Source organism: Vanessa cardui, chromosome 21 (assembly GCF_905220365.1).
Source record: "Vanessa cardui chromosome 21, ilVanCard2.1, whole genome shotgun sequence".
In the NCBI taxonomy this organism is placed as follows: Eukaryota; Metazoa; Arthropoda; class Insecta; order Lepidoptera; family Nymphalidae; genus Vanessa; species Vanessa cardui.
This window is the reverse complement of record NC_061143.1, coordinates 11324876-11350563: the sequence shown is the minus strand read 5'-3', so window position 1 is coordinate 11350563 and position 25688 is coordinate 11324876. Positions and strand designations below refer to the sequence as shown.

The 25688-nt window shown below is 34.9% G+C and overlaps 1 protein-coding gene across 9 annotated transcripts in view; it reads left to right on the top strand.

Annotated features, from left to right (window-relative positions):
* LOC124538832 (phosphatidylinositol-binding clathrin assembly protein LAP) overlaps positions 1-25688 on the top strand; it is a 49770-nt gene that overhangs the window by 20894 nt on the left and 3188 nt on the right. Inside the window, exons 3-16 of one of the 9 annotated variants that reach the window (XM_047116046.1) lie at positions 6990-7065; positions 11840-11860; positions 12692-12794; positions 13182-13349; positions 14477-14615; positions 15223-15368; positions 16067-16226; positions 17781-17846; positions 19663-19807; positions 21020-21145; positions 21748-22056; positions 23229-23340; positions 24547-24646; positions 25447-25518. In XM_047116046.1, coding sequence (XP_046972002.1) covers positions 6990-7065; positions 11840-11860; positions 12692-12794; positions 13182-13349; positions 14477-14615; positions 15223-15368; positions 16067-16226; positions 17781-17846; positions 19663-19807; positions 21020-21145; positions 21748-22056; positions 23229-23340; positions 24547-24646; positions 25447-25518 — 1743 coding nt within the window. The remainder of the gene's footprint in view (positions 1-6989; positions 7066-11839; positions 11861-12691; positions 12795-13181; positions 13350-14476; positions 14616-15222; positions 15369-16066; positions 16227-17780; positions 17847-19662; positions 19808-21019; positions 21146-21747; positions 22057-23228; positions 23341-24546; positions 24647-25446; positions 25519-25688) is intronic. The other 8 variants (XM_047116048.1, XM_047116049.1, XM_047116052.1 and 5 more) reach the window with 8 other exon arrangements.

Here is a 25688-nt window from a genome sequence, read left to right as displayed (position 1 = left end):
AATGATATACAGTGTAAACTCCATGTAACGTCACTCGATTTAACGGCAAACTCTCTAAAGCGTCGAAATCAATTGGTTTTAGTTGGTTTAGCTTGTATTATATACAATGATACACTCTCCATAACATCACACCCACTCTCAATAACGACAAAAATTGAGAAATAAAAATTAAGTTTTTTTCCTTTTAAGTTGCTAAAATTAGAAAAAACTGCGCATCTGTGTACGTTCTTTTGTCGCTTTATTATTCTAGCCCTCAATAAACTCGAATGTCGGCACCACGCATTAGGAACTTTCTAAGAAATTCGTTAATTTGTTTACAAATTGGGATTGCTTGCTCGTGTAGACTGTGACCATGCCTAATAAGTATGAGTCATGGATTACAACGTTATCATATGTATTCTACGATTGATGAGGTGGAAACAGAACTTGAGTTTGATAGCGACGACGACCTTCCATTAACTGAGTGGATTCAGCAGGTTAACATGACAGGAAATACGGTAAATTTTCAAATCTACATCGAAGTAGACAACTGCCTGTTTACAACGGCTTCACTCACAGACATAGAAATTTTGGATTCAGTGAGAAAAAACTGAGGTTCAAGAATAAAGAGATGAAGAAGATGAGACGGATGAGCTTGAGCCTCCGCCAAGCGTTAAAGAAGTTCTGAAAGCAGCTAAATTATTGGAAAATTACTTCCTTTATATATTCCTTTATACAACAAAATTGGTCGTGCAGCAAAAGGCGTCAAACAAAAATAACAGAGTATACGCAATAGCGTTCAAATAAGATATATATATATATTTTGTACATAAGTACTAACAATAGACTAAAATAAACTTTTTTTTCGAATTCTGATTTTTCTTCTCTTCATTTAACGACCACTCTTTATAACGCCATAAAATGCACAGTCCCTTCAGTGTCGTTATATCGAGTTTACACTGTATATGGAAGTAAATGTTTCAAAATTAAACAGTTATTTATCATATGACAGCTCATATCAATGTAACCTTTATGTCATTGACATACCGACCATAACTGTATAAACGTAGTGTTACACAATGCGGCTAAAGTGATCCGTGTATACTAAAATAGCGAGACATTTATTGACACAAGTGGTCGCATTGACGACATAGAGCTGTAAATGTAATGTTACCTTAATTAAAATTCAGAATATTGTTATTGTAATATAGTTTAGAATTTCGATTCATATGTCTTGATACTTGAATTAGATACAGCTGAGACGTGTAAATCATAACCGATATGGTATATAAGTCATGGAAATATAAAAAGTAGTCCGTCTTTTCCATCCACACATTTAAAAAAATTGGAATGTCTGTTTTACTAAATGCTTATAAGTGTATACACGGTACATGTAAACAAATAACATTTGTCTGTCGGACTGTTTGTTCCGTCTAATCTCTAAAATGGCTGAAATGATTTTGACGGAACTTTCAATATCTGAGCTGATGTAATAAGGAGTAACTGAGGCTACAAAAAAAAACTTTTTTGTTTAAATCAAACGCACACGAAGTCGCAGGTACAGCAAGTACCATATATAAGTGGTCGTGTAAACTTGCCACCTGATGGCATGTGGTAACCACCGAGCATTAACTCTGTAGGAAATATTAAGCATTCCCAATATTGTGAACGATGGCCAACCTTGGGAACTACATATAATAGATTATTCTGTCCCTTGTAAATATAGTTTCACCTTTCCTATTCAGCCTTTAAACAAGAACTCAACAATACAACTCATTCATGTTTCGATTTTTGACCAAAACTTCCCTAAAATAATAGTAAAATTAACTATAATTAAAAAAATATATTATTAATTACTTATTAATTTTGAGGCCTGCTCAATTAAGTTATTTATGCAATAATAATGCCATATTCTATAGATCATAAATATGAGATCTAAATCAAAGGTGGATTTTAACAGTTTCCACGTAGAATAATATGTAACAGGCCATTTAACGTATCTTATTCAATTATTTCCTTGTTTATTACCACAGACATCCTGTAATTATCATTATTAATATATATACAAAAACGACTCGACTGTTTTCCGATCCTATTGTATATAACCTTTATAGTCAAATAATGATTTGACACGGTTTTAAGACTTTTAACATCCCTTTTCAACCTCAAACACAAGACAGAGATAGCACTCTATATAAGTTAACTTTCTTTAAAAATTTGGATATATTCTACCATTGTTACGTATACTGTTCCAAATTTGAAAATTTAATTTAAAACAAAAGATATATAACCTCATTTGAGTCTTGATTTATAATATCTTGTATAAAACCGAAATCGGCACTATGTAAGTTAAATGCAGATCAAAAAGCATTCGCTTCGAACATAATTGCTCCTTTAGTCTGTCAAAAGTAGAAGGTAATCAAACCAGTCACCTCTGACATACGATGCAAGTTCATTGACTATCATACCAGATGATAGATATCATTTTACGAATGGATTATGTAATAAAATCATTACGATAATATATTTATAACATGCAAAGTGACACATGCTAAGAATTTGCGGAAATTAAACTCGACTTGGGTTGAATGGAGAAATTAATTACCATAGAGTGACGTATCGCTGCAGTTCATTATGTATGCGATAAGAATACTACTCTTCGTGAATGATTTTTTTAAAGAAATTACTTCGATATTTGTTTTCCGAACGCGTTTCTAGTTTTTTTTTTTAATTTAAATTTGGAATCTCGGCTTGCGAATGTTTCGGGAGGTGATTATTTTTGCCTACAAACTGTGTGAATAAAAACTAATTACAGCGTCCCATACACCTTCCGACTAGGGGGACTTTCTTATATCGTTGATTTATGGTTATTATTAAAAGGATTCAAATTAGAAGTCTAATAAATTAATATATATATTTTTTTTTATAAATAGAACGTCAGTGTTTTTATTTATTATATTGCAATACACTAATATTAGTTAAAATTTATGTTTTTATCCCGTTCAATCTTTTAACAGCTGATGCATAAACATTCGCAAACCGATCTATTGGATTCGCACGTTCTTTGGTAATGCATCGTTGAATATTTTTTTCACGTGCTTACGTAAAATATCTCGTTTTATTTATAACTATCGATTCGAATCGCAATGTGTTAGAGGCGGCATTTAATATTTACATAAAACGTTAAAAAATGATAATTCGTTCGATAGAGATTATTAATTTCTATACATATTAATATATGAAGCAAAATCTTTGCAAATGGAGAAATACGAAATTTCTCACATTTAAAGTTAATACGGAGCAGGCTTGCAGGAAGCATATTATTTATAAATACTTTAAATAATAACAAAAAAAAATACATAAACCAACCATGCGTTTGTTACGCACGCATATTTATTTGGTTTAAAATATTCATAGTTTACGTTCATAGTACAAATAACGAGACACGACGTGAAAATAAAGAAATAAGTTAAGGCAATGAATTGTGGTCGAATTTCGACCAATCAGCGGCCACTATCTGATACAACCTTTTTGACATTGTTGCAGTTGATCTTGAAAAAAGAATAATTAGATTTATTCGCGTTTTAAAATATATTTATTCAGTCGTTTATCCGAAGTGGAGTAACATCACTTGTCACGACGAAATCGTGTCATCTCAATAAGAATAATTAATCGTTGCGTTGCGACGTCATTTCCCAAGCAATAAAGTCTATATTGTGATATACGTGACTCGGTGGAATGGGGCGGGCGAAATGAGATATTATATAAATGCCTACAGTTTGAGGGTAGCTGTCTCGAGCGTTCTATATTTAAATCTTAAATAGTTGTTTCGTTCTGCTGTTTGACGTTTGTCTACAACGAATGTTTTTTTTTTTTTTGATACTTAAATTGATGATAAGGAAAGGATGATACTCAGACTTATTTGAGGATGATGGCTATAACGTTCTATTTTCTAATTATTTTTATGTTAGCTATATTTGTTAATTTAATACACGATTTTTATAAGACGTAACTGATACAACGTACCGCACGTGTAACAATGCTTTTTTTTATTTAGTGTGGTAAATGGTTGTTTGTATGTATTTAACTAGAAATGTCTGCATTTCCGGGGATTTTAAGAAAATTCAAGATTTTTTCAATTTTAATACTTACTCAAATTGATATTGAAAATCATCAATCATCAAAACACAACTATCTATTTTTAATTAATTTTCTAAAAAGGGATACGTGCACCCTCAGTTTATGTCACAAGCTGTGCACTCTTCAAGCGAAACTTAACTTGACGACATTATCTAAGATACAATTAGATATAGATTCCTCCTTGGTTTATAATGGTACAAAACCAGAAAAGTGTATAGCCTTTAGGTAGGCTTGAAGGCTAAGCTATATAGAGCGGCAGATGCGGTGGATCATGACTATAAACTGTAGGGCTGATGAAAAGTTATTGAGTTTTTCCGTCGAAAAAATCTCTAACAGTCTGGAAGTTGGTAGTACACTGCAAACTACACTACGGTGCATCAGATGGAGCCGTTGGTCAAGCGCATGACAGATCCGATTCCGATCTTATCAGATTTGACATCCCAACGGGTTATAAATGATATGATATTGGTTTGTTTGTAGGGAATAACCTCCGGAACTATTGAAACGATTAAAAAAAAACACTCGTCGAAAGCTCCATTACTTCACAGTGTTAGTAGATGTAATTCATGTAACTGCAGGCACAATGGACATAAAATCTTAGTTCCCAAGGTTGGTGGCACATTGACGATGTAAGGAATAGTTAATATTTCTTCCAGCGTCATTGTCTATGGGCGATGGTGACCACTTACCATCAGGTGGCCCATATGCTCGTCCGCCAACTTATACCATAAAAAAATATATATCTTTATTACGAAATTGCACCCGTTCGAAGAGATCAGTCGCTAGTACGCAATGTTACGTAGCCCAGCGTATTGAGCTGGTCTCCCTTGAGATTGGTGACCGAAGACAAAATCTTCAGTATAGATGTGTATAAAATATTCTATGCGTACATATTAGATGTTCGATGAAAAAAAAACTAGCTTAGACGTCGATGCGTGAAAACCGGAATAAACTCATTCACTTTCACATAAAGAATTTAAATTATCGACTACACTGTAATGTAATCACACTTTTAACTTCATTTTCAGCGTCAATATGTATGTAGATTATATTTCTCAGCTTTTCCATTTTCGTCCCTCCTTTTATATCCGTCTGGAGTGCGACGACGGTTGACTAAATAAATAGTGCCATTATTTGTACGCTCCAAGTTTTTCCTAAGGCTTTTCAGTTATCTCAAGCAATTTTCAACGGAAATGTATTTATACTGTAATATTTTAAAGATTCGGCGGCCTTTATTTTGATAGATCGTTTCTATCATTTTAGCATTTGATGGACATTTTTAATTTGGCGTTTTAAGAAGTTTTAACATTATGTTGTTTGTATATTTATAAGTGAAATATAACTGACGGGCTTATGACGCTGTTTATCGAAAGTATAGTTATATAATGAGTGTTATATTTTGCCATAGTAAAGTACTATATTTTAAAAGCTCCTATCAACGATCAACAATATATCATAGTTATTCCTTTTGCGCCATAGACGTTAAATAAAAACGATTTTGGAAGAATTAATTTTGTAATTATACTACAAAATATTAAACAATGCTCAAACTTTTTATGTACAAAAGTAACTAACACAAATTAAAGGAATTTGACAATTTTGTCTTAATTGATTATGTAAATTATCATAATGTCTTATAAGTAACATCGTATTAATATATACAGGTGTCAGATTTGTTTTGGACTTGAAAATCCTTTTGTTGTTAGATGGCAAGCCTGCCTGTAATAGATAGCTGAGCGGCCATATCTCTTGGGAGATATTTACGTTCGTATATGACGTATATCGGATACGAGAGATAAATAAATAAATAAAAACTATCAAACCTTATTTGTACCCTTGGGATGTCTGCACAGCCGAGGTGGACTAGAAATCATCTCGATTTTTAAAGAATATTATTTTGTGATTTAAGAAGAGATTAACTTCGTTGGGAAACCTCCCTCTTGTCATTTCTGACACATATGCCCACCAAATCCCAATTCAAAAGAGAATGTTATGAGCCCAGTCTTCTCTTTAAAGTAAGGTGTCTTTAGGCAATAATTGGAATTTACTTATTGTATCTTATAGCGTTAAAGCTCTAGGGATAAGGCCTTCTCTTCCTTTGAGGAGAAGGTTAGAAGCATATTCCTTCACGCTGCTCCAATGCGGGTTATATGACATATATGGCCGACTTTCGTCAAATTAGATACATGCAAGTATCCATCACCATCCATCCTCACCATGTTTTCCTTCAACGCCAAACGACACAAATTAATCACGTGAAAATTCAGTGGTGCACCCCTGGGTTTGAACACGTAATGACCGGTTAGATCATCGCGTTCTAACCACTGATCCATCTCGGCTCTGACCAACAAGTCCTACCAAAACCAGTATTAAATATTAATTATCAAATTGCAATTCAATATTTTATTATTATATATTTTGACGACATCCATGGTCGAGTGGTGTGTACACCGGTTTTCATGGGTACGCCACTCTGAGGTCCCGGGTTCGATTCCCGGCTGGGTCGATGTAGATTACCATTAGTTTTCTATGTTGTCTTGGGTCTGGGTGTTTGTGGTACCGTCGTTACTTCTGATTTCCATAACACAAGTGCTTCAGCTACTTACATTGGGATCAGCGTAATGTATGTGATGTTGTCTCATATTTATATATTTATTTGTATATTTATATATATAAGTACGCGGTGGACGAATGGGTCATCTGATGATAAGTGTAGAACACGTTTATAGACATTGCCACTTCAAAAATTGGTATAGGGTCCAAAGTAATGTGTGTGATGTTTTACAATATTTATTTATTTTATTCATTGTATATAAAAAGTTTTATTAATATTATATTGTAATAATATGTATTTTTTCGTTTTATTCCAGCGGTTCACACAATACTTAGCGTCGAGTAATTCAACGTTTCAACTAAGTAATTTCCTAGATAAAAGTGGAGTGCAAGGTATGTTATCTCTTTTATTAAGTACGTTTTATATATTTATTATTAATAATAATCAATATTAATGCTGCAAATACAATGTGTATCGTCGTCCATATATTTCTCTTCGATTTAAATGATTTTCTAACTATTCTCGTTACATTCGGTTTTCATTGATAGAGGATTCTGTAAAATGGTGATGATACTATGATTTAACGTTTTGGTAAAGTATAAGTGCGATTTGTAGATCTGTCCTTGAGCTTAAATAGGACTGGATTTATTCAGAATACTAATTCGTGAAAAATTTAAATGATATCTCTTATATGCCAAGAAAGCCTAAATGTTCTAGAACTTACTATACGATTCGACCTCATTCGAACAAAGTAAAGAGGTCAAATTGAAATGTTTCATGTTATAACATTTGCAACGTTGCATGTTTTGGAGATGACATGATAAATATGTCTTTTCAATTTGTTAGTACTTTTTATACAATACGATTGTATATAAAATGTGTTAAAATATAGGAAAAATCTATATTATAATATACTTTATAATCATTAAGCAATTTGCTTATAATTCAACCCACAAATAATGTGTTTTAATAAAATTTACACAACGTAAAATAGGCTATTTGACTGGTTTTTAAAATCCATTTTATAATATTTAGTAGAAGTTAAGGAACCCAGTACAAGTTGTGTTTTTGATTTCTAGTACATATTTGCCGAAAAATATCATATTAAAAATTCCATATTTAAAAAGCGCGTAAAAACGCTACTTGGACAATATGGCGCTGCAATGGGATCGGTGACGTCACTTTCCTGTATTTTTATCTGTGGTACATATAGTAGAAAAAGCAAATTTTACAAGAAAGAGACTTCATCACTGGCCGGGATTAGGCCAATCAGGAGCGTTTTGTGTCACGTGACAAACATTTGCATTGTCAAATAGCCTATTGTCATAACGTCAAAAATATATAAGTACAGATAATACAAGCGTAACAGCGAAACCTCATTTCAAAAAACCTTACGTAACGAATACGTCATTCAGCTTCGAAGCCTATGCCAAGATGCCTTGGCGCCAGTCACGGCCATTATACTATATGTAATTACATATTGACCCGATATCTGAGTTCATCGACTCTACGCGACCCCGACTAGACGTGTCCTTCCACCATTCATAATAATATATAGTAGCTAATAATAATATAATCATATTAATAATTAAAGTAATATGTTATTTTTCACTTTATCAACATAGCTCTTGACGTATTATGAGGTATTATAAATTAAAAATAGATGCATAAAACTTAATAGCGTGGAATGGTGGCAATAATAACTAATACTTATTTGTTGAATCGCAATTCCGACCCTGTGGGAGTAAAATGTATTAGACCTCCTCTCCTGGCTAGAGAAGGTCACACAGGCATTAAAGCGAATGGTTATACTTTTATAAATAAACCTTCGTGGGGTATTATTATATCAGCTATCGTGGAGGTACATAAATCGTATTGTAATGAGTCACTCTAAAGATTACTCTGGCGATTTGATAGCGCTTTCAAATTAATTGATTTTTTTTTTAATTCTTGTATGAAGAATATTTTTATTCGTTACGAAAATAGGTTTGTAACGATAGATTCCATAGAGGTGGGTGAAGTCATGTACTCCTGGTTAAGTTCATGTAAATATCAATTGAAAATCATTGTTATGATTAACTCTCAATCTTATAGACTCTTACAGCGTATCACTAAAACGGTATATAATAAAAGCAAATAAATTGTGTTTTTTGTATATATTTTATTGATACGAATATAGTGATTTATTAGTAAACTTTGTATACCGAGTATAAATAGTGCCTAGCCGAGTCCTCGGCATTTTAAAGAGAGAGGAATTAGATTATTAAGATAGAAGCTGGATTAATTGGCATAGTAAACGATTATTTACATAAATGATTAAATGTGATACTACTATACTATACTTCTATACCGACATTAGAAATGTGAAGTGAAATGTGAGGCAAACTTGAACTCCAAGGAAAGGCGTACTATTTTTGCCTTAAACATGATAATCAACCCATAAAACACGAGCAAAGCCACGAGTGACAATTGTATGTGTTATTTCAAGGTTGATGATATAAACATTTTTGACTCATTAATAAATAATCGAAATTAATCAAAACAAAATAATAATGTAATGTCGTATCTTATCTCACACTTAACCTGATTTCGTGTAATTGAATTTAATTGTACTTTCAATCCTTGATTGGCGTTTTATGTCTTCACAGAATTATTTTGTGATGAGCTATGAGTGATTTTGTTTCAAACACAAATAGAAAAATAGAAACTTTTCCGAACCGGTGGTACTGTTTCAATTGATCGTCAGTAAGAAAGTACACTCTCTATATTGAATAAAGCAATTTGAGTTTAAGCTTATTAGGCGGGAGGGGGGGTTCTTTTCAGTTCAGACTGTCTACATATCAAATTTCATCAATTTTGGTACAATGATTAAGCCGTGAAGCGTATCAAATTCTTCCACTTTTCCGTTTATAATGTCGCAGATTTAGTATAGATTTTTTTTATACTAACTTATAAAAACTTAGGCACTTATTGTGTCGTATTCATTATTGTATGCGTATTATAAACAATGTTCATACTTGCGTGTATTTTATGCGAATATTCTGTGTTGGAAATTTTATAAATGATTATAAACTTGAGAATCTTTATATGTAAAAGTTTTCAAGACTTGATTAAAAACTGCGGTTTGCAGTTTGAAAACATTGAACTAATTTTCCTCCTTTCTAGATAATAGTTCTAAGAAGTATTTTATATGTGTAATATGTATTTGCTATTACCGCTATCAGCGTAATTAAATACGTTGTAAATTAAATTTGTCGGTTATTTTAAAGTGATTTAAATTCCAAATTTAAAATGAGAAAGCAAAGTCACAGCAGATCTCATAAAAGTCAAAAAGTAATGTTAATAATCAATATATCTTATATCAATTTTTCTTCTATCTGTACCCTCAAGGGAATTTATACAACCTCTCGTTGACAAAGAGTAATATATCCAATATTCAATATGACGAATTTTTCATTATTTTGTTTTGTATTTACGACTTTTTGTCATTAAATTGAAGTTAAATAATTGTCTTTTATGGAAAAATTGTATTATAGATAACGATTCATTGATCCGACGTATCCGACGGAAATTGAATACATTGTATTTATCAAAGTTTTATTAATAATATAATTATTATCAATCAGTGGCAATATTAATTGTACAGTGATTTATACTATAGAGATTGATTATGGAAAGAGACTTTATAGGAAAGAAATGCAGTTGCCAGGTTGCCAGTTTTAAGCCGGATGCGTTCGGGTATTTGTTATCTGTCCGAGCGGATTTTGTTAAGCTTTTTGTCAGCATACTGCACCAAGTTCAATGCAGGCACGAGGCAATTCCGAATATCATAAAAGCTATGACTATTTTTGCAACCTTACTTTGGAGTTGAAAGTAATTATTTTAAAATAATAGTATGTCTGTTTATTAGGGCAATATTGTAAGTCAATTATCATCCACTGTTAGACATAAGGCTTGTACCAAAGCTTTCAAACTTTCCATGTCCAGTACTGATTACAATATTGCGCACGTGTCCGGCTTCAATGAAAGCACGGTTTTCTGTTTTAGAATCTGGCAACCCTATTCAAGAGTTAATAATAAAACAAAACTATCTAAGCGCCACTAAATTAAAACAATGAATATTTATTAATATTATATTTGCAGCATTAATCATTATAATTATTGATATATGAAAAAAATGCAATTAATTATACACTTATTATGTAGTTAATGATTCATTGGTCTTACATGTCCGACGGATATCCAATACATTGTTATTTATCAAAGTGATGTTAATATTTACGTGCTTGGAAACCAGTAACTTTGTATACGAAATGTTGAAAAAGAGTAACTATTGACTTTGATACCAACCAGTGGTAGTCTGAAAAACGATTCAAAAATGCTTTTAAAAGTACTTGAATAACGTATGTTTTGATTTTGATTTTTTAGTAACTACATATGTACTTGGTTACTTTATATTACGTCAATTTTGTTCTTTAAAAAAATAAAAAAATATACATTTAAATATGGAATGAAAATAATACATACATTGCACGTAAGACTTAAGGTTGTATTATTTGGGCATGATGTATAAACAAGATCTGTTGTCACATAACATGAAAAAAAATTAAGCACCGCATGTCAATAACTGCATATTCTTCTGACTAAATTCTATTTGGTTATTATATTTATATAATAACAATTTCGTTTCATTGTTAATTATGATGCATACACAATGTGCAACCAGTTTAGAATTATGTAAGGTTTTCATACATAATTATGCTATTTAATAATCGTATTAAAGATGCCGATTTATGCTTTTATGTTTACATAAATGTTAAAACAAATTTACAAATGAATCACTTTGCATTTGAATAAGAAAACAATTACTCTAATTCTTAATTTTGTGAATATGAAACCTATTTTATTATTTCTATAATTTGAATAAAACTAATTCCTTATTATGAAACTTGTAAAATTATGTTATGGGACTAATAATTGAAAGCAAATCGAAATGAATATAGCAGCTGTAAGAATCTTCTTTAATTCTATAGGATATGAATTCAAGCATGACAGCGCTTTAAATTTTACTGGTTTCCGCACATAAATTTCTCGTACTCAATCGAATATTTCACATATTCTATCAAATATCCTTTTCTAACTTGAATTTCTTATCGCAACGGGAAGGCGCGGCCGGGGCCCGGATCGGTGAGTTGAAACAATATGGCCGCTTTGTTATGTGCTCGTATGTGTGAAGCAGAACACGCTTTGGATGTGGGTGCAAATGTCTTAGTCTTGCACTGTTTTTTTTTTATGTCCAGCAATTTAGTTCTATTTTTAAATTTATTTTTTTTCGGCGAGTTTGTTTTTTTTTTAATTTGATTCGTGGTTGTTTATTGAAATTTATTTGTAGGTATGTATGTGCTTGCCGTTACGTTTTTCGAAAACGCTATTTTGAGAAAATCAGACATTGACTTTGGTTAGACATTTTTGTCTACTTTTTTTTATTTAATTTCATATGATTAATCGTTTTTCAGTAGTCAAGATATTGGAAACTATTTTCTTTTTTTATGTATCTTTACAATTACGTTCAGTGATATAGATATCTGTATAAAATAAAATCATTATTTTTTTAATGAAGACGTAAATCTAATAAATTATATGGCAATTGAATGTAAACAGCAGATAATTGTTCGTTGACTCATAATAGTTGCAATAACCTTGTCATTTTATATAGGTCGTAAGTACACCTAGGTTTATGCACTTATATAGATAAAACATGCACGCACACATTGCACGGATTTTGTTTTATTTTTTGTTCTTATGTGTCGTCCACACGCTTCCATGGAGTTTTTATATGTTATCACCGTATTCATAATTCAAAACTTTTTCGAATATAGAATTCTAAATTTATTTATTCGAATGTTCATTCTTACCGAATACAGAATATAGAAAAAAAATAATCATTTAGTAAAACCTCATTATATGTTTGTAATGTTTAATCGTGTGGTAATGTTTAATGATTCTCTATACCTCTAGGCTATGATATGTCGCCGTTTATCCGGCGCTATGCCAAATACCTCAACGAGAAGGCACTCTCCTATAGAACCGTTGCCTTCGACTTCTGCAAGGTGAAAAGGGGGTGAGTTTATTTTATTATATATCTTCTCTGAACTATTCATGGTTATCATTAAATGGACGAGATGACTCTGTGGCGTGACACGTTGATTTTAATTGAAGGTTGCCGGTTCAATTACGGGACATCAATACAGAATGTGCTTTATTTGTGTTTATATTAATTCCCATTTTACATCTTAAGTTCGAAGTTAAAGGAAATATACCGAGGAAACCTGCTTCACAATTAAAATCTTAAACATATTATCCACAAGAAAAGACTACGTTTTTTTATGCAACCATTTTTCATCTCGTCCAAAAAGGTTTTATTACAGCATTACCAATTACTACTTACTTATAATCGCATATGAATCAAAATGGAGATAATGAAAATTGAACTGTATTTTGTTTGCAGTAAGGAGGAAGGTTCCCTGCGCATGATGAACGCCGAGAAGTTACTCAAGACGCTGCCGGTGCTGCAGGCTCAGCTCGACGCCTTGCTCGAGTTCGACTGCACCGCCAACGATCTCACAAACGGTGTCATCAACATGTGCTTTATGTTGCTGTTTAGAGATCTCATCAGGTCAGTTATGTGTTATGGCGGCTGTACACTCCCGGATAGGGTTGCGAGGTGTTAGGATAAAGCAGGACATACGTAAGATTTTTGATTGCTTGTCCGGCCAAAATAAGCGGCATCCGGCCTGTTAGGATTTAGGTAGGATTTTTCAATTTCATCATCAAATAATTTTTGTTTTGTTATAATATAACGACTGATGATTAAGAGATTTAGAGACTGATTTATAATAAAAAAATATTAGCTTGATTTTGCTTTTGTTTTATTAAAATGCAATCAGAAAATCTCGGATTTCCATTTTTTAAGAAACACCAAGATTTTTCGACCAAATGTTAGTACAAAAAAAATTAGTTTTACACTTTTTATAAAAAAATGGACACAAAAACAAGATGTCCGGATTTTTTACCCAAATGTCAGGACAAACTCACAGGTCTGTCCGGCTTTTGCGTCTGAGGACCTGGCAACCCTACTCCCGGACGAGAGCTCTTATACTGCCTCGCGAGTCGAGCACAACCCTGTACATTCTCGTTGGTTCAGTTGCAACTGCGCGCATCGAGAACACGCCTTGGACGCCTTGGAAGCTCAATGTTAACTGAAAGGCACGAGAATGTACAGCAGTGCTCTCGCCGTCGCTCGCGAGGCAAGCGAGACCCTTTGACTCAAAACCGCCACGGAAGCGAGAGCAGGGGAGACACACCGAAACATTACGAGACTAGGCGAACGCTATCATGTACACTCTCGTACGAGAGCACTCGTCCATTATTGTATAGCCGCCTTTAAAACTCACCATACGTTCGGCTCGTGTGTATGTCGCAGCTAACTAACTTAGCCAGTCAATAAAACGCCTAGCCAGTACACCACGGCGTTATATATCACATTAGTCAATTAATCTTCCCTTTCGTGGCATAGAATGTATTTTATATTACCTGTATGCATATATGTATATACGATAATCATGGAAACGTAAGACATTGTTTTTTTTATTAAAAAAAGAAACTATGCATATAAAAATTTCTCGTGATCTTATGAAAATGTATGTGGTAAGAAGTAATTAAAGTTAGCTTTTACTTAAGAATAAATGAAAAATTTTTTTTACCTGTGACATGTTCTTATATATTGGGATGTTTTTTCCGCAGATTGTTCGCTTGCTACAACGATGGTATCATCAATCTCCTGGAGAAGTACTTTGACATGAACAAAAAGAACTGTCGGGATGCTCTCGACCTCTATAAGAAATTCCTCATCAGGATGGATAGGGTCGGAGAGTTTTTGAAGGTCAGTTTAATTATTCTATTTTACAAAGCAATAAGAAGCTCTGGTACTTAATTAATTTATTTATTTATTTAAGCACACTTACAATATACATATTACAAACATGATAATGAAACATTAGATAGTATTTTTGGCACAAGCGCGTATTATGAAAAAAAAAATAGGTACCGTTGGCATCGCAAAACTGTATGTATTAGGTTGCTAACGGTACCAACAAGTGTCAATCTACGTCATGTTTCAATATGTGAAACTTTCGAAATAGGTAGATTATATTGATCACTTTTTGTATCATTGATTCAAGGAAAACTTGAAACATTGAAAACAAAATGTAACAAATATAGTCTCATGTATTTTTTTGCCGTTTTTACTCCAAGTCGTATCACGAACATTAAAACATTTTGTATGCACGTTTCTTACTCAAACTAATTCAAATCGATAATAATTAAATATGGAGAGACGCGTTTTCGTAAGAAAATCTATTAAATTAGATCTAATTGTGCTTTTCTCGATGTTTTGAAGCAAGCCAAACATAATCAAAGATTACGTTACAGTATTAAATGTAGAAAATAGGTTATATTCTAAATTAAAATAAATTAAATTTATGCTTCAGGTAGCGGAAAATGTTGGTATCGACAAGGGTGATATACCAGATCTTACCAAAGCGCCCAGCAGTCTGCTCGACGCCCTAGAGGGTCATCTCGCGACCTTGGAAGGCAAGAAAGGTTCCGCTGCCAACACGCCCACACAGACTGCGAGGTAAGCCGACAAGCATCCTAATACTGCTCGTAAAATACTCCAGTGCAGAATTTTCTAACAGATTTTAGATTAGGTTGAAAGTGTAGATTCTTCTACAAAGTTATATATTTTTGGTAAGTAAGTAAGTAATAGCCAGTAAATGTCCTAAGGCCTCCTCTTCCATTAAGGAGAGGGTTTGGAACATATTCCACTACGCTGTTCCAATGCGAGTTGGTGGAATGCAAATGTGGCAGAATTTCAATGAAATTAGACGCATGCAGGTTTCCTCACAATATTTTCCTCGACCGTCGAGCACGAGATGAATTTTCACAAATTAAGCACATATATATAGTGGTGCTTGCCTTGGTTTGAACACGCAATCATCGGTTAAGATGCACGCGTTCTAACCACTGGGCCATCTCGACTCATCATACTTACTTACTTCTGGTTTTATAGTTTAAAGGTGATAAAAATAGTGCAGTAAGCATTGCTTAGGTAACAAAACCGATGACTATATATTTTAAGAGACAAATAAATATACTTTATATGCCTAGATCTAAAATAGGTAGTACAGTAATACTCGAAAATAGTTTTTAATTCGGATAAATGCCGTGAGCACAATCTTCTCTTAAGAAGCATTCGTCAAGCTCCAATGCGTAAGACACTCAATGCCCCCCCCCCTGCGTAAGACACTCATTGCTGCCCCCCCCCCCCCCCAGCGCGCAGAAGAACGTGGCGAGCGTGATGGGCGCTCTGTCGTCGACGTCGACGTCGTTCGGTAACGCGGCCGAGCAGGCTCACAACGGCAGCCTGCTCATAGACGACTCGCTGCGCCGCCAGGCCCTCGCCGAGGAGGAGGCAGCAATGAACCAGTACAAGGTATAGTACGACACAGATTACGACACATTACTTGGTGGTAGGGCTTTGTGCGAGCCCGTCTGGGTAGGTACCATCAGTTATTCTACCGCCAAATAACAGTACTCGGTATTGTTGTGTTCCGGTCTGAAGGGTGAGTGAGCCGGTGTAACTACAGGCGCAAGGGACATAACATCTTAGTTCCGAAGGTTGGTGGCACATTGACGATTTAAGGAATAGTTAATATTTCTTACAGCGTCAATGTCTATGGGCGATGGTGACCACTTACCATCAGGTGGCCCATATGCTCGTCCGCCAACCTATACCATAAAAAAAAAAACAAATTAGATGTAGCATCGGATAACGCAATGGAATGAAAATAATACCGATTACTGATATCTTTTATATGGCAAGAAAGCCTAAATGTTCTAGAACGTTCTATACGATTCGACCTCATTCGAACAAAGTAAAGAGGTCAAATTGAAATGTTTCATGTTATAACATTTGCAACGTTGCATGTTGTGGAGATGACATGATAAAACTGTCTTTTCAATTTGTTAGTACTTTTTAATAAAATACGATTGTATATAAAATGTGTTAAAATATAGGAAATATCTATATTATAAAATACTTTATAATCCTTAAGCAATTTGCTTATAATTCAACCTACAAATTAAGTGTTTTAATAAATTTTACATAACGTATAGTACGACACAAATTAGATGTAGTATCGGAAAATGAAATGGAATGAAAATAAAACCGATTACTGACGATTTACACGACCAATAGAAATAGCTCCCTATCGCGCCATTCGACGCTATTCGTCGCTATAGATTCACGCGTCATAGAAAGTAAGTGCATGTAAATTGACGTGTCAAATTGACGAATATATTAGGTCATGTGATATTGTAAGTTATTACGTTTGTGCAAAGATCATATTCGCATGAGAAATAAATATTGATAAGTTGGGATAGCGTACTCGATTCGGATGTGTTCGGTTTTACGAATTTTGCCGATGCGACATCTAAGTTGTGTCGTACTATATATAGCTATTTGAGCTCGCCTGGATGAGTAGGCGCGGTGGGGCGTTCTAATTAGCACTTTGAAAAGCCATCCGTCAGCGACTGTATTACGAGTTATGACCAGAGTCGGATTTAAAAGTCTGGAGGCCCCCGGGCAACAAAGCAGTGGGGGCCCTAGACAAACAGAAGCGTGAACAACCTAATAATTATATTATCATGAACTAATTACTTTTTCATTTCAATCACTAAGCTATGATTTATTGTATCGTTGACTTTTAAAATATTAAATAATAACATTATTATAATTTGACTATATCTCGGTATTTGTTAACTTGCTGAAAAATGTGGCCCCCACTAATGTGGAGGCCCCAGGGCAGTTGCCCCGGTTTACCTCCCCTAAATACGGCCCTGGTTATGCCGATAGAAAGATTCTAGAAATGCTAAGTCGTATATACCAAATTTTAAGAACGTAAAAAAACACCTTATTGATTATAATACTTATTAGGTGATCTATATCAGTGCGAGTACATATAAAATAAAATGCAAAATTTCACAGGTACAATTATACCAGGGCGTAGAGTTGACCGGTGAGGAGGACGTAACTCAGTTATCGGAGCAATTTGTAAGATTCAGTCTCATATCGGGTACAGCTTTGTCGAGGCCGTGACGTCGCGTGGTCTGGGAAACTCGCTTCACTGTTTAGCTTTGTAATGTTCATTATTACGTCACTGGGTACAGTGTGGTTCATTCAAGCGTTGTTTTGTAAGGGTTATATCATATTTGCAACACCCTGTATATATGTTAAGTTGAGGTGGATAATTACAGTGAAACCTGGTTAAGTGGAATCAGGGTACCTGCAATGTTGTTTCACTTATAGAGGTATTCCACTAATCCAGCGTCCCAGATACCCAGGTATATAATATGTCTGTCTCAGTTATAGAGGTGCCATCGTTAAATAAAATAATGTGTTATGAAAATATATAAAAGTAATAATTTAGCAAACAAACAAAACAATGTTATCTCAGCTACAGATGTTTATGCATATAAAAATCACTCACTGTCTCATGTATAGAGGTAACTGTGATGATAAAACAAAATAACGAATTCCAGCTATAGAGATTCTTCATCACACTAACAGAGGTGATTCAATGCCAAAGTGATGAGACCGCAGCATGCGTCCCAATTATGGAGGTTTTTAACATATCCCGGTCCCACTTAACCAAGTTTCACAGTACTATTATTTTTTCTTGATTGCCAATATTGATTGCTGATATCACCTTAAGAGCTTATGAGGCTTATAAAACTTTCTCAACTGTTCATATTTTTGTTATTTGTATGTCATATTGTATGTATTCAGCTCTTGAAATTGCAATGCCGTTCTTTCATTGGGATTTGGTTAATCATTTTATGTAATATGGATATATTTGTATATAAAAATGTTCATTCACGAGGGAGTGCCCTTGTATGTTATTTTTTTTTAAGTATAGGTTGACGGAAGAGCATATAGGACACCTGATGGTAAGTGGTCACCACCGCCCATAGATGATGGCGCTGTAAGAAATACATGTATATCATTTCTTCTATTACTAATGCGCCACTAACATTGGGAAACTAAGATGGTATGTCCCTTGTGCCTGTTATTACACTGGGTTCACTCACCTTTGAATTCAGAACACAACAATATTGGATACTGTTGTTTGGCCAAGGAATATCTGATGAGTGGGTGGTACCTACCCAGACGGGCTTGTACAGAGCTCTGCCACTAAGAAAAAAATATTCCGGCGTGTTTTAGTACTATGTATGTGTGAAATTTGTGCTTACAACGTGCCTTAGTCTGTGGAAAGTGACTAATAGAAGCATAAACACAGAAGGAAGATGTAATTAAATTGAACTAGATGTCGTTCACGACTTCGCCTGCATTTGTCATTGCAGGCCGTCAGATCTATAATTTAGCCGATGTCTTCTTCCTTAAGTTTGCATCATATCAAATTTCATCAAAATCGGTTCAGTAGCTTGGCCTTGAAAGTGTAGCAAATAGATGGACAGATATTTTTGTAGTTTATCTGTTTATTTATGAAAAACCTCTTTAATGCACGCCGATAAAATTTAACGTCTAAAGGGCGCGCCTTCGCATCTGAATAGATCTTTACATGTAAAGTCGTCATTAAAACATTTCTCATTTTTTCGATTTTGTGGGAACGCAATGTGCTACGAAATATGCAGTGAACTAATGAGTCCGTGCGCGTAGCAGTGCGTAGAGTTGACACCCCCCCCCCCTGTGCGCAGAAGGACTTTAAAGTCGTCATTAAAACAGTTATCATTTTTTCGATTTTGTGGGAACGCAATGTGCTACGAAATATGCAGTGATCATATGAGTTCGTGCGCGTAGCAGAGCGTAGAGTTTACTCATCAACCCCCCCCCCCCCCCCTGTGCGTAGAACAAGGTGCAGTCTCCGGGCGGCGCGGCAAGCAACCCCTTCGCGAGCGCCGCCGACCTGTTCGCGCCCGCCCCCGCCGACGCACCCTCCAAGGCCTCCGACGACCTGCTGGCTCTCGGCAACCCCTTCGCCGACATGTTCGCTGGTAAGACAACCCCCCCCCACCCCCCTAGTAATCCCAATCTAACCCACACACACGTATGTCTCTGGTCGACGGGTAGTGTAGACTTTGTGATATATTAATCTGTCGTTATCAAATACGATTTAACTGTTTCTGTACTCAATTTGCACCTGACGCACGTTGTCGATGACAGATGTCCGAAGCAAATTCGACTCTATTGTATAAAGTTTAAGGTTGAAATTATTACGATATGGACTTTATAAATATATTGCACATAAACACTGTATAATACAAGCACACGCTTTCAGTAAACGCCCCGCACTATATCTAAGAGATTTATTAATTTTTATAGCCTACTGGACACCGACAGATATCAGTTTATAGATATGCTTCACTTATTGTTAGGGACGATCCTGTTGTAACAACATCTGAAGTAAATGATCGAATAAACGATGTTGCTATATTCTGTTGGTAGATATAGATCAATAAATTTAGGAAATTATACATTATTCGATACAAGATTACACAAATTTTAAAAGTTAGTCGTTTATGTTTAGGTATACAATTATATATTTTGATTATTCAATTTAAAGAATAAATTAACTACTGAACTTGAAAGAAATCGATTTTAATGTGGTGTTTTTAAGAATCGATGTAATCAATTTGTCATCAATGTCATCAATTTGTTAAGTTTAATGTTTTGTAAGCACTATGATGGTGGCATTTTCTTACAGAAAAAACCTTTTTTAAAATAAATGAATAAAAAAAAAAAAGTTCAATTGATCTGTATGTTATAACGAAATTTTTCAGTAGTGTTGATGTACCTAATAATAGGATGTTCACTCCGTTAGTCACTAAAAACTATACTTAGAATTTACACGAGACAGCTGTGTTACTCAATATAAAAAACAGTCTAGCACAAAGGTACATACAAACGTGACTAGACTAAGAGTTAGGCACCTAGTAAACCTTTACACGAGACAGAGCTGAGTCACTCAAAATAAAAACAGTCTAACACAAACATGATACAAACGTGACTAGACTATAAGTTAGGCACCTAGCTCGCCTAGGTCACTAGCTGGCCTCGAGACAGAGCTGAGTTACTCAATATATAAAATAGTCTTAACACAAAGGTACATACAAACGTGACTAGACTAAGAGTTAGGCACCTAGCTCGCCTAGGTCACTGGCCTAGGCGGGCGGGGTGGCGGCGCGCTAAGTGTGCGGGCGTTGTAGCGGCGCCGGGGGGCGGAGCGCCCGCGTGGCAGAGCAACGGTTTCGGCGCGTTCCCGGCCGCCGCGCCCGCCAGCGCGTTCGTGTCCGAGGCTAACTTCACTAACGTTTTCAGTAACACCGACTCAGGTGAGGCGCCCTCTGTGTCACCGGGTCCTCATGCGATCGCATTACGCGGAACGAGCCAATGATCTAACTCGTCGGATTTTACTTAACTAATTTGAACGCATACATTAACGTGAGGCACATGAGGACTCGCCTATTAATTGCAATTTTAATTAAAAGTATAGTAAGACACAAATTAGATGTAGCATCGGAAAATGCAATGGAATGAAATTAAAACCGATTACTGCCGATTTACACAACCAATAGAAATAGCTCCCTATCGCGCCATTCGACGCTATTCGTCGCTATAGATTCACGCGTCAGAGAAAGCAAGTGCATGTAAATTGACGTGTCAAATTGACGAATATATTAGGTCATATGATATTACAAGTTATTACGTTTGTGCAAAGATCATATTCGCCTGAGAAATAAATATTAATATTTGGTATAGCGTACTCAATTCGGATGTGATCGGTTTTACGAATTTTACTGATGCGACATCTAAGTTGTGTCGTACTATAATTCCTTCCTGGTGATGGGTATTTTGTACGATTGTTATATGTATACTGTAAAATAATGTACCGTCTAGATTATCCGTGTACTGATCTAGAATATTCTTGTGCAAGCCGCCGCGAACCCGTTCATGGGCATGGGGGATCCAACGCAAACGATGACCTCCTCCCCCGCCCGCCCCCCTCCCCCCAACCCGCAACCCAAGTCCGCGTTCGATGACCTCGAAGATGTGATGCGGATGTCCCTCGGAGGATCCCCGGCGAAACAGAATCAATCGCAACCGATTACGCAGCAGCCTCAGCCTCAGCCTCAGCCAATGGCGGCGCAGCCTTTCGGTGACGTCATGTCGATGTCGATGTCGTCCCAGCCGATGATGTTCGGCTCGCCAGCGCGGCAACCGATGATGCCGATGGCAGCTATGGGTTCGATACGTGTTTAGACGGAATGATTTAGCTACCGGTTATATGTTTGGAACTATAGTCTGTTCGCGTTGAGAATGCAGTGAGCTGTCATTGTTTACCGGCCTGACTCCGCCCCCTTTGACCAATCAAATCTTTTCAAATTACAAAGTCAAGTTCACATTTAATTAATTATTAACTGATATTTTTATTTTTATAATTAAAATTTTGTTTATTTATATATTCATATTTAATTTATTCAAGCTGTACACGTAATAATTAATGTAACCTATAGCTACTAGATGACGTTATGTCAAAATATGTAAATTTCTACATTGCGATGGCAAGATTCGCAAACGATTCGATTTTTACTTTAATGTGTATTTTTTAAATTCATTATACTTAGTCTTTAAAACAAATATAATTTGTTGGAATTTTAACACAAATATGCATACACCTTTCACCCTGCTGTTAAAAAAGATTTGATTGGTCAGGGGGCGGAGTGAGGCCGGTAAACAAAGACAACTCACTGCATTCTTAACGCGAACAAAGTATAATACTGCAACTCGTGTGATATTTTAATTAAAGTTTTTGAGTTTTTCTTGATATATAAAAGTGATATTCTTCTTTAAACATAAAACCGGCAATGGCTTGTCAAACTAGCCGTGTGAGCTTGTTTCCAGGGCACGCGCTTGAACGATTTGTCTCTAGAGTACTCGCCGCACTGCGCATCACCGCCATTAACATTAATAATAATTTATTTATTTTTGTAAATATTTGTAAATTTCGTAGCCATTTTTTTATCCCTGTGTTGTAAATAATAGCATTTTTGTTTTTATTTTTTTTTATTTCAGACATGTTCCTTTTTGGAGTTTTTACTTACATTGAGCTAAAGCTATTTTTGTGAAATAATATATTTAGAAAAAATAGTATATATTTAACTGTAAACCAAGCATGATGAGATGTTTAATTGTGCCCCGATAACTTTTAACATCCCATCCCGAGCTGTGTATTCTATTATTTTTAATAGTTATTGATATATGGCAACACTTAGCAATTTAATTTATTATTTTGTTCAAAGAAGTCTTTGTATTAGATTTTTTTTTATTATGGCAATTTTATTCGTTGTTGTATGACTCAGCGTTGTCAGTTATGAAAGTCGTATAGTTCGTCATAGTGGAATTGAAAATTTCCAGGACAACAACAGCCTCAGCAACAACCGGGCAAAGTGCTCACCGGCGATCTCGACTCGTCACTAGCCCAGCTCGCTAACAATCTCACCATCAACAAAACGGCCACCGCTCAGAAGTGAGTATCGTTACCGTAGTCGGTTTCGCAGTCTATAAACCAAGTTTCTCTGAATTTTCAATAAAACCTTTTTGGAGTCATTGGTATAGTACGACATAACTTAGATGTAGCATCGGCAAATTTAATAAAACCAATTACTGCCGATTTACTCAATCAATAGAAATTGCTCCCTATCGCGCTATTCGACGCTATTCGTCGCTATAGATTCTCGCGTCAGTTCAACCCGAGACAGCAAGTGCATGTAAATCGACGTGTCAAATTGACGAATATATTAGATCATATGATATTACAAGTTATTACGTTTGTGCAAAGACCATATTCACTCTACTTAATTTAGATGTGATCGGTTTTACGAATTTTGCCGATGCTACATCTAAGTTGTGTCGTAATATACCCTTTATGTTGTACATGATCTCGTAAATTAAATGAATCGGGAAGATATTGCTATCTCTTTCTTATATAACTATGAAGGAAGCAAGAAAGTCTTGTTCAATTAAGGTCATTAACAGATTTTGTACAACAATTAAAGAGTCCTTGGATTTTGGGTCAAAGAAAATTAAAGCGATTCTTGGTCTATCTGGAACGTTCTATGATGAATTTTAACTTATTCATAGGAGGTCCCAAAGATTGTTTATTATTGAGTTTGAATTTGGTAGCTAGTTCGATCGAAATTTTTATAATCATTGTCAAGTGATGTTTTTGTGAAATCATTATTTTTAGGTTTAAATTGTCATTGAGCAAGATTATGTAGTTTTTTATCTATAAGACTGTTTTATAAATTTTAGTATAAAACGTCTTATATCAATAATATTCTTGAAAGCATCAACATGCACTTTTTTTCTTTTAAATATTGTTGACAAAAAATTGACAGAACTTTTCCGTAGTTTATTTATGATTGACATCAAGTAGAATAGCGTCACGATCATTCACATGAGTTTGAATTATTATCCATGAAGTAGATTCACAGCTAAGTATATTTAATGACAAAAATTGTAGTTAAACGAGACAGGATATGACATGTAGATGCTTTCACGTGTTTTACTGTTAGCTTAGTTAGTTCTGATGTTTTTGACTCGGATTTCCCCCGACTTTTCTCGTGTTTTGACGAAAATTGGTTACTTTTATCGTTGTGTTTGCTTTCGGGGTAAATCTATATCTTAAACATGGGAATGTAATCCAAACGCACGCATGCTTGTCTCGTGCTAGACCGATGCAGTGGAGTTCCCCAAAGAATGCGTCGAAACCGGGCGCCGCCTGGAGCCCGCAGCCCATACAGGCGACCACGGGCGCCGGATACCGACCCATGGTAAGGCCCGAGCCCTGCACTACTACACACCCAACAGACTGTGTAAACTTGACTATTCTAAGATAAAAGCACTTTCTCCTTAGTTGTTGTTATCACATGTGGCATATATACAAGTATATATAATGTCGTTATTATTGTAAGAAAAGGAAGCGATATCTAAATCATTTAATTGTTATTGCTCACAGATTACGATCAGGACACATACCACTTAATAGTTTTAAATATTTGTTAAAAAAGAGCAATACACCACTTTGTTCTCTTTGTGGTATAGTTGAAGACACACAACACCTTTTAATGGAATGCAAGCGAAGTGAAATTATAGGGAAGACACTTATTACAAATTATAATATAAATCTTGTAGATGTGGGTACATTTCAAATAATTCTTTCGTCACCGGTATCGGCAGTGGCAATATCTTTGTACCGACTAATTTTTAAAATCCTTAAGGAATAATAATTTTGTGTTTGTAGTTATAATTAGGATACGATGGGTCTGACATAATCTTCTGTAGATTCAAAGACCCTAAATAAAAATAGAAGAAAAAAAAATCTAAATCATAGTATATGTATTAATTTAAAAATGGATTATCGATTTTCAAAATTTCTCAAGTGCTATTCAATAAAACGCTTGTTCTTTGTTTTCCTTATCAATGCTCTGTTGTCGTCCATCGTCTACTCCTGTTGCTTCTTTATGTTGCATCGCAAATATCTGTTTCTTTTTTAATTTTTTTTTTTTTAAATTCTTATTTGCAACGAACTCCCCGTAGCATGCCAGCATCCCTTTTATTTTGCGTTTTCCAGGGTCCCGGCATGACTCTGCCACCAATGCCCCATACATTACCCCATACGTATCATCCCCCGCATTTTGTTCTGGTAAGTTGCTATATATTTTTTTTTTTTTTGCTATTAGTTTTCTCCAGGTTTCGAACATTACTTTCACCATTAGAAGTATTAGACTTATGTTTTGTTTTTAAGTTAGAATTGCTGTATAATTAGTAAGGTAAAACTTTTCGAAGATTTTGTTTCGACGTACTGAATTTATA